We start from the raw sequence: 11,210 nt of genomic DNA on the forward strand, positions 1-11,210 counted from the left end.
AAAGGGAAAAACTCCAGAAACAATGACAAAACAAATAATAAAGTGTCACTAAATACATATCTATCAATAATACTTAAATGTAAATGGACTAAATGTTTCAATAAAAAAACATAGGGTTTCAGAATGTATAAAAAAAAACAAGACCCCTACTATTATTTTACTATTAATAAGTTCCTTTATGTTTGTCATTAATTGTTTTTTATAATATCAATAAAGTATTTTGTTTTGTTTTGTTTTCTCCTTCAAAACCCAAAACATGGCTGTTGTAAATCTTTTTCCCCGATCAACAACACAATAAACAATAGGTGTTTGTGAGGATGCAGAGAAAGGGGGACCCTCTTACATTGTTGGTAGGAATGCAAACAGGCACATCCATTCTGGGAAACACTATGGAATTTCCTTAAAATTGACAGTAGAACCATGCTATGATCTAGCAATTACACTAATAAGTATATATCAAAGGAGTGCCAAAAATGTTGATTCAAAGGGATACATGCACCTGGATGTTTATAGCAGCATTAGCAACAACAGCCAAATTTCAGGAAGAACCCAATTGTCCATGTACTGATGACTGGATACAGAAGTGGTATACATGCAGTGGAATATTACTCAGCCATAAAAAATAATGAAATCTTGCCAATTACGATGAGGTGTATGGAGCTAGAGCGTATTACGCTAACTGAAATAAGTCAGTCAGAGAAAGACAAATGCCATATGGTTTTACTCATATGTGGAATTTCACAAGCAAAACAGTTGAACATAGGGGGAAAAGACAAAAAAAGAGAAGCAACAGAAAACAGGCTCTTAACTGTAGAGAACAAATTGAGGGTTACTGGAGGGGAGGTGGGTAGGGGGATAGGTTAAAAGGTAGATGGGTATTGAGGACGGCACTTGTCATGAGCAATGAATGTTGTACATAAGTGATGAACCACTAAATTCTACTCCTGAGAATAACATTACACTACATGTAAACTAACTGGAATTTAAATAACAATTTAGAGAAGAAAAAGGAAAATAAATATTATGGAAGGTTTGAGTATTTATTATTTTTATAAAAGTTCTTTTTGAAATCATTTATCCTGAAGTTTTCTCCGTAAGTTCCCAAATTAGTTGCTTAGTTCAAGTTTCATCATAAAAACATTTATTAGTATTGTATTTATGATTATGCCCAATTTTTTTTATTTTAAAAATGGAATCCAGGGTGCCTGGGTGACTCAGTCTGTTAAGTGTCTGCCTTGGCCTCAGGTCGTGATTTGCGGTCCTGGGATCCAGCCCTGCATCAAGCTCCCTGTTCAGCAGGGTGTCTGCTTCTCCCTTTCCCTTTGCCCCTCCCCCCACTCATTCTCTCTCTTACTCTCTCTCTTTCAAATAAATAATCTTAAAAATACAATCATGATTATACTATCATGTATTATATACTCCTGTTGCATGCTGCATAAACTTCAGAAACTGATACATCTTAATTGAATTGAAATATTTAGAAACACACTCTTCATTACTTTCATTAATTTTTCCCTAAACTCTATTTTATGTGTTTTTCCTAAACTCTATTCTTCTTATATGATATTCATATATCCATATCATTTTTGTTTTCATAATCATCCATATTTAACCTTTCCTCAGACTTCCTGCCTCAATTTTTGTGTTGCTTATTTTTATCACATTTTATTGGATTGTTTTGGTCTGTTGTTGAATTATATCTGCAGCATTTCATAAATACAAATTTGCCATTTTTTAAAGGTTTATTTTAGAGAGAGAGTATGCATGAGTGGGAGGAGGGCCAGAGAGAGAGAGAGAGAGAGGGCAAGAAGACTCCCTACTGAGCAGGGAGCCCAACACAAGGCTCAATCTCAGGACCCTGAGATCAGGACCTGAGCTGAAACCATGAGTTGGACGCTTAACCAACTGAGCTACCCAGATGCCTCAAAATTTGCCATTATTTAATATATAAGTTATAGAGCTAGCTTAATATTTTCCTATCTTAGTCCTACATGTACTCCTTTCTTAACTTCAATTGTAGTATTTTACCTTTAATATGATATAAAACTGTATTAAATTATCAATTTGTTCTTGCAAAAAGCAGGGATCTCAAGTATCATGTTTCTGTATAATTTCAAGCATAAATCCAATTAAGAGTAACTAGTGAAGTAAGGAGATGTCTGAGCTCTCCAGTGCTGCTTTGGAGGTCATTTCCTGTCACATCAGCCCATTTTCAGCTCATTTTGATACATGAGTATCTGATGAATAGGTGCAATCAAAACAGAAACAGAAATCTTTTATATACTGTTAATGCTTAGTTTGCCATTAACATGTTCACAAGTTTGAGAGAAATTATTTCTATTCCTTTATTATGGTTTTTATTATGAACAGGTATTTTTTCCACATATTTTTCTGCACTTATTTAATTGATTAATGCATATTGTTTTTCATTATCGAAAATACTGGCATACAACACTATATTGTTTTCAATGTACAGCATAATAATTCAACATTCATTTACATTGTGAAGTGGTAACCACACTTAAGCCTAGTCACTATCACCATACAGTTACATTTTTTACTTGTGATTGAAATAGTTAAGATTTTCTTTCAAATTTACAATACAATATTTTTGATTATAGTCAACACGTTGTACATTACATATCCTTGACTTATTTATTTTATAATGATAAGTTTGTTCCTCTTGATTCTCTTTACACATTTTGCCCACCCCAACCCTCCTCCCCTCTGGCAACTGCCAATATCATACATCACATGTATCATTGTGTATACATACCACATATGTGTATATATACATTACATCTTCTTTATGCATTGATCCATCAATAGATACTTAAGTTGTTTCCATATCTTTGGTATTGTAAATAATGTTGCAATGAACATTAGAGTGAACATATGTTTTTGAATTAGCCTATTTGTTTTCTTCAAATAAATACCCAGAAGTGGAATTGCTGGATCATGCTAGTCCTATTTTTAACTTTCTAAGGAATCTCTACTGTTTTCCATAATGCCTGCATCATTAATTTGTTGATTTTTGAAGATGTAAACAACCTTGCATTCCTGTAATAAAACCCAGTAATGGAGGGGCGCCTGGGTGGCACAGCGGTTAAGCGTCTGCCTTCGGCTCAGGGCGTGATCCCGGTGTTATGGGATCGAGCCCCACATCAGGCTCCTCCGCTATGAGCCTGCTTCTTCCTCTCCCACTCCCCCTGCTTGTGTTCCCTCTCTCGCTGGCTGTCTCTATCTCTGTCAAATAAATAAAATCTTAAAAAAAAAAAAAACACCCAGTAATGGATAATATATCAACTTTTTAATAAAGAGGTTGATAACATTTGCTAATATTTTAATAACATTTTGTCTTTACAAAGACAAATTTTAACTTTGTTTTTATGAAGTCTTCATGAATAATATTTGCTTTTGATTTTTATCTGTAATGTCCTTATTATTATTATTATTATTTGAACTGTGGGAAAAATAAAATGAATTGGAAGAGGTTCTTTTTTCTATCTTATGAAACTAGCTTGTGTAATTTTAATATTATTTCTCCTAAATATTCATAAGAGTTTATGTGGGAAGTCATAAAGATGTGACTTTTTCTCTTGGAAATCTTTTAAAGATATAAAATAAATTAAGTATTTTTATTGAAAAAGTTGTTAATGAATTATATTTTTCAAAGGAATTATCCATTTCATCTTAATTGATAGTTTTATTGACATAAATATCTTTATGATGGTCCATATTATCTTTTTAATATCTGTGGGATCTTTAGTAATATCACATTTTTAAAAAGGTTTGGTGTTGGTAATTTGTGTTTTACATTTTTTAATGCTTCATTAATGCTTTTCAAAGAGTGAAATATACACCATATGTCATAACTGGAATAATTAAGAACATGGCATTTGGAATAAAGAGAGTGTTAACCAATTTCCAGATTGTTGAATAGCTAAAACATAATGGCCTAACTGTGATTAGAATGTATCATTTATGCTAAAAACAACCTAATTGAAGAGTACTGAATAATTTTAATCCATAAATTACCATTATTGGTTTGAGTCGCTCTGGAAGAAAGATTATCATTGAGTATCTGAATGAAAAAAATGTAAATAAGAATTGTAAAAGGCAATTTTGATTTTTCTGTATCTTGTCTCCCTGCAGTTGTGCTGTCACCATAATTATCTTTTTTATTTGTCATCTTTCCTATTCTCAGGAAGTTGATTCCTTTCGATTCAGATGGGACTAATATTGATTTACTTACCAGGGGTAGATTGCATTAATTATTAATCCTCTTACCTTTCTTCATGTATTGTAATAGCACCTTTTCGGGAAGCCAGGTAGGCTTACTTGACCAATTGGAAGTCAGTGAACATGATACAATCAGTGTTGAAAAGCACTTGTGCCAGTGAGTTTGCTTGCTTTTATATTTCTGTCATTGTCATAGGCAGCCCAAGCAAGCTGCCAGAAGAAAGAAGCCAGGAAATTAGGAAGAAAATGAGATATGAATGGCAATAGTGGGTTTATATTTGTATTCCTCATTTAATTATCGAATGTACAAATTAGTAAATGTCCTTTTTAAAAATTATTTTAAAGACACTTTGTAGTAAATGGTGATTGAAATACACTGATTGATTTTTCCTCTTTTGAGATAAGGGTTTTATTTTCTTCTTTCATTTTAAAGTGATGAATTACATCCTGTATTAATTAAACATTAAACCAAATGATATTTATCCTATATAGACATCTACATTACATTTATGGTCTTTTTACATGATTCAATTTTTAATTTTGTGAATTCCCCTATAATGTTTACCCCCATGTTGATGAGTGCAATTATTCTGTAATATTATCTTACTGAACTATCCTTATTTGGTTTTTATTATAAGGGTATATTAGCCTAATATGATGATATGAAGAAGCATTCTGCCTTTTATCATTCTAGGAACCTGTCTTACTGGTCACCCCTTCTGATTATCAAGCTGACTGTAGAGTTTTTCTTCAGAAATGTTATGCTCCCTTTCATACAATCACTAATTACATTTCCAGGTTTTACTGACGACAATACATTAAGTAAAATAATAATAACTTCATTGGCATTCTATGGGTGAAAATTCTAACTTTCTTTCTGCTGGACTCTAATGTTTTCAACACTGTGAATGGGCTCCATGCATGCCCTAGAAGACTTGTTAGGACATGAGGGGGTACTAACTGAGAATAAATAGATGAGCACAAGTATTGTTTGTTGTTGTTGTTATTGTCGTTGTTTTTTCTAAAAGTCAAAATTTTAAAGGAATCAGAAACGACAGTAAAAAGCTGGGAATAATTAACAAATCAAACTGTAGCTTTTTATATCTGTGACTAAGCACCAACTAAAGCCATGCTTGGAACTTTCATGGAGTATTTAATGGTTAGAAAATGCTATTGTACATGAGAAGAGTATCTTTATGATTTGTGTATTTAAAAAACCTTCTTATGACACAGAATATTGTTGAAATTACTTGTTCCTTATGAAAGAATTTAGTTTCTGTGAAATATATAATTCATAGTAACAATGATGGATCATAGTTTATGTTAGTCTAAATACTTAATTTGGAGTGATTTCTTCACTTATATCTAATGAAGGTATTTTGACTGCCCTTTCAAATAGTGAAAAAGTAATGCAACCTATGTTATTCCAAGGTCGTTATTAGTATTAGCCTAAAAAAATGCCCTCTTACTATAATTTCTTTTTATGTTCAAAGTTTAGTAGCTTAAGTGATTTCCTACTATTCTGGAAAAAATGTATTGTAACTAGGCCCGTATGATATATTTCTGCTACTTACCTATCAGTTATCTGCATAATTAGCAGAGGCCTATAAGTTCTGATAAATTTATTTGCCACAGGTAGGTATACCCTCATACTCTATGGCAGAGAAGTGGGACCATAACTGCTAAGGCCTGTAACAGACAGGGAGCCATGAATAGAACGGTCTACAAGTAAAATCAAAATTTAAATAAAAAAAGATAATTTACATGCAATATTTCAAAGTGGAAGTCAGATCATGTTTAAAATTATTTTCTTCTAAGATAATCGATATACATCAAATGCAAAATATAAATCAACATTAAAAAATGGAGAAAATTATAAATCTAAGAACATACCAAAGGCAGAAACACTTAATACTAGCTCTGTTTGAATTCAAATCATTAGATTGTACAAGAATTTTATTTATTTTTTAAAGATATTTATTTATTTATTTATTTATTTATTTATTTATTTATTTATTTATCAGAGAGAGAGACAACAAGTGAGAAAGAGCACAAGCAGGAAGAGTGACAGGGAGAGGGAGAAGCAGGCTTCCTGTTGAGCAGGGAGCACATTGTGGGACTTGATCCCACGCCTCCAGGATCATGACTTGAGCAGAAGGCAGATGCTTAACTGACTGAACCACCCAGGCATCCTGAGAATTTTATTTTTAAAACACTGGAGGAACAGAAAAACAGGGGGGAGGAACAATAATAATTAATTACACATTTGTATCTGTCTACCTATCAGTATGTGTGTATGTATTAGGAATGCATGTACATATTTTTAAATCTATGTGCATTACTCTTAAGTGAACCTGGATAAGGATTAGGAAGTAATACATGTTCTCCTAAATTTCTTCCTTATGCCAGAATATTAACTTTTAGTTACATGATAAAATCATTTTACCACCAGATATGATGATCTATTTGTTGTAAATATATTATTTTTCAGATCTTAAAGATCTTGAATTTGCTACCATGCCTATACATTTATTGTAGGCATCTCTCAGGGATTCTTTGACTTTCTCATTTCGAAGACTATAGATGAAAGGGTTCAACATTGGTGTTACAATGGTGTTGAGCACTGTGGCAAATTTGTTAACATCCAGCACATTGCCCTTTTTTGGGCGGACATAGATAAAGATGGAGCTTCCATAATAAAGTGTCACTACAGTAATGTGTGAAACACAGGTGGAGAAAGCTTTCTGTCGTCCCTGGACAGAGGGAATTTTAAGGATAGTAATGATAATGTACATGTAAGACACTCCTGTCAGGAGCAAAGAGCCCAAGAGCAACACAGCAGAAGAGATAAAATCAGCCAGTTCAGCCAGAGAGATGTCTGCACAGACCAGCTTTAGCACAGGGCCACTGTCACAAAAAAAGTGATTGATTATATTTGGCCCACAAAAGGGCAGAGACCCAGTTAAGATTGATGGTGCTAAAATGGACAAAAATGCACCCACATAAGATCCCAGAAGCAACAATACGCATGTTTGTTTATTCATGATGATGGCATACCTCAGTGGGTTGCAGATGGCAATATATCGATCAAATGACATGACAGCCAGAATGAAGAATTCTGTGGATCCCAGAAGGAAGTAGAAGAAAGACTGAGTAAGACATCCCACAAAGGATATTGCTTTGGTGTGGGAAAATGTGTTAGCTAACATCTTAGGCACCACTGTGGATGTGATGGCAACTTCAAGGAAAGAAAGATTGGCTACAAAGAAATACATGGGTGAATGCAGACGGTAGTCACCACACACCAAAAGGATGATCATGGTGTTGCCAATCAGAGATGTCATGTACATGAGCAGGAATGCAGAAAAAAGAAGAATTTCTACTTCTTTCTCATTCTGAAACCCTAGAAGAATAAACTCAATGACTCTGGTCTTGTTTCTGTGATCCATAATGTTGCCACTTCCGCCTGACATAATAAAAAAGATAAGTTCATGGTCGGTTGTTGCATCTCAACTTTGGAACTACCCTATCTATAGCAATTAATCATCTTTCTCTTTGTGGAGGGATGATAACGGGAAAAAAATAAACAAATCCCCCCTTTTTTACCCGGTGTAAACAAATGTTGAGATGAACTGTGGAAGACAGTTCTACAGAAAGATTGGGACAACTGTTATTTTGAAAGACCAGTGAGGCTCCCCTCTGTGTAGGGACTCTAAGACTGAAGTTAGCTGTTCACCACTCATGTGATCAGATAAGTAGTGCCCTTTGGGATAGACACACCACAGTGACCTTAATTCATTCCTATGTAAAGGCATTCATTCAGAATAATGGCAGATTTGCAATCAAGGTTAATTATCTATTAATATATATGTACAAAAATAGCTTTTAAAAGCTGTTTTATTATCACTGAGAAGAAAAGGTATTAAAAACAAGAACAAGAACAACAACAAAACTATACATGATCAGTAATAGGTACATGACTCCTGAGTTACAGGTTCCAACCTCTGTTACAGTTAACCTGATCACCAAAGAAAGTAAAGTCAGTCTCATGTAATCGCTATATAGGATCACATTTCATGGTGAAGAAGTTGTTCGTAGGTCTTTATGAGTAAGAAAAAGAATCAAACATATGACTTGATCACTTTTGACTATATTTATCTTGAATTCAAACATAGCAAACATTAGGGAAAAAGGAAGGAAGAACTGAATTTTTGAATTTGATTAAGAGAAGCAGCAAAGCCTAATTTGTACATTTCATACTACAAATCAAAAATGAAAAGTACAGAGAAACAGGACCGTTCTTGGAGAGGAGTTTTGTTGTTGTTGTCATTGTTGCTGTTAAATAAAAGTTTGAATTAGGGAGTGATTTCAAATTTCAGATTATAAGAAACACAAATTTGTTATTGATAGGTGTTGGAAAGGCTAATTTAAGTGGGGATTTCTATTGCTACTCTTCAATAGATGTGACGGGTGAATGTGGTGGAGATTAGCTGAAATTTATATTATGGAAGGGTCAATGTTGGAAATAACACAAGATCTTGTGTCTTTTAATTTATGTTTTGCTCATTTATTCTGACCCAAAGTATTTATTTATTCTTTCACTAACTTTTATTCTCATATATTTGCTTCATAATGAGGAAGCAAGTAAGAACACAGATAAATTTCTGAATTATGTGTATTATTCATTTTATGATAGAAGTGAAAAAAAACTGGAACAAAGTTGGGAGTTTGCACTGTGATTCTTTATAATGACTATTCCTAATATAATAACACAAATTCAGCATTTTAGTTAATAGGAACTAAATTTCTTAATGTGGTGACATGGTATGAAGGGCTACAGTTTACCTTCCTATAATCACAGAATGGAAAAAGGAAATATTGATGGATTTGGTGGAAAAGAAAAAAAAAGTAATTGTGGAGTAAGGTGTGTTATTTGAAAGAGTCTTTCCCTGGATCTGCTAAATATTTGGTTTGACCACAGACAATTAATGGATGCCTTGAGGGCACTAGCAATGTAAGACAAACACTAAACTCCCAAGTTGGGACAATAACAATCCTTTCAGTCAATTCCAAAATTTTGTGTAAGTTTGTCAGTAAGTGAAAAATGGAGGAGAAAGAAGAAAATCAGTGATGGGGAAAATAAATAAATAAATAAATAAATAAATAAATGCATATCTATAAATGATGTGTGTGTGTGTGTGTGTGTGTGTGTGTGTGTGTGTGCAAGGAAAGACCATCAATTGAAAGAGAAGAATGTTGTAAATTCTCTACTTACCTGCTGAAGTATACCTCAGAATTTTTATGAATGTGCAAGTGCATGGTCAGAGTTTTCCTCCTTTATAACTGCATGATTTGGGTGCCACCCATGATTTAAATCATTTCTATGGATATGTTCTCCTGAACGTCTCAGAATGTTAAGAAACAATGCAGGGGAGTATACAACCATGGCTATAGGAGACCTTATAAGGACTCTGTAGGAATGAATGATTCAAAACTATGGAGTGTCAATGATCACATGTACAGATTATTGGAACTTAGAAACAGGAGGGAAGCCTGGGTTCATTATTGCTGCTTCTCTAGGGGCAGGGCTTCTACTGAAACAACACTCCAGAGAATAATTTATGACAATTCTAATTAAAATAAAAGTTCTCCAAATTAGAAAAGAACGTGTAAACACAACTTCTGTAAGAAATAGATTGAGCCTAAGAAAAACAAAAACAAATCAGCAAAATCATTGTAGATGCTTTTGTCATGAATCAATCCTTTAATTGCAGTATAATGTCATGTGTTTTCATCTTCATTATCATCATCTCCATCTACATTTATTTAATACTTTGTATTATGTATTCTTCTAAAAAGTGCAGTTTTTTTAACTGTACAAAACCATATGATATAGATTATTATTGATATCAAGCTGATTATTCATTATAAAAATGAATTATTACTTCAAATAGTTAATAAACACAAATATAAAAATGTAAGAAAATTATAAAAGATGAATTTATCTAATATACATTATTTTTTCAAAAAAGATATTACCAAAGGATTTTTGACTGAAATGTACTTGATTCACTGAGAAAACACATCTAATCCATGCCATCAGAGGCATATAAGCTAGTCAAGAATGAAAAAGATAGACATAAATAAAGTTGCATACTTTTATAGAGTAAATAAAAATATAATTAGGAAACAAAAACAATTGAATGGTGCTTTCAAAAGAAAATTCCAGTGAACAAAATATCTGGCTTACAAATCAGCAGCAAATTGCTTATTAAAACAGAAACTTTATATACGAATAATCCAATCAGCAGATATCATCATTCAGGCAGGAATATTCATATTCAGATGAAAACCCAGGATTCATCTTTTTCTTTATATTGGGCATTTGAAAGTTAATATTTTCACAAAACCTGTTTTTTTCCCTCTTTGTCTTTAGAATGAACTACCAAATCTTTAATCCTCATGATGTTTTTTCCTGATCTCCACCTTTTTCCCCATTTCCTGCCATGTTTCCCCCTCCTTTTACTTACTGTCCATATTACAACAATATTGAACTTTTTAAAATGTCTTCATATAGCCCAGACTATTTTTAAATTATGGTTAGCACAACTAATATTCTCACTTCCTAGCATGTTCTCTTTAAAAAAAAATATTTATTTATTTATTTATTTATTTATTTATTTATTTATTTATTTAGTGGGCATGAGAGGGGGAAGGGGCAGAGGGAGATGGAGAGAGAGAATCTCAAGCAGTCTCCCTGCTGAGTGCAGAGCCTGACATTTTTGGTTCTCCTAGCAACCAGCCCCTATCCTGTTAGTATCTAAGAGCTTTCTAAAAGTCACTTCATTGACATAAATTCAACTGTGCTTCAAAGGGGCTGGTTATGAAAAGCAAAAGGTGTTCTAACATCTTTAGCACCGTTATTGCTTGGGAAATTTCAAGGATTTTAGAAGTTCTGCTATAGGAAC

General features: G+C 33.1%; 1 protein-coding gene across 1 annotated transcript; it reads right to left on the reverse strand.

The window, feature by feature from the left end:
* Nucleotides 1–6,722: 6,722 nt before the first annotated feature.
* LOC103680371 (olfactory receptor 6M1-like) lies at nucleotides 6,723–7,691 on the reverse strand. Its single transcript, XM_008709906.2, has one exon. It carries the CDS (start codon nucleotides 7,689–7,691, stop codon nucleotides 6,723–6,725), a length of 969 nt encoding a protein of 322 aa, XP_008708128.2.
* Nucleotides 7,692–11,210: the final 3,519 nt, after the last annotated feature.

The sequence above is a fragment of the Ursus maritimus genome, unplaced genomic scaffold (assembly GCF_017311325.1).
Source record: "Ursus maritimus isolate PB19 unplaced genomic scaffold, ASM1731132v1 scaffold_5, whole genome shotgun sequence".
Taxonomy (NCBI): Eukaryota; Metazoa; Chordata; class Mammalia; order Carnivora; family Ursidae; genus Ursus; species Ursus maritimus.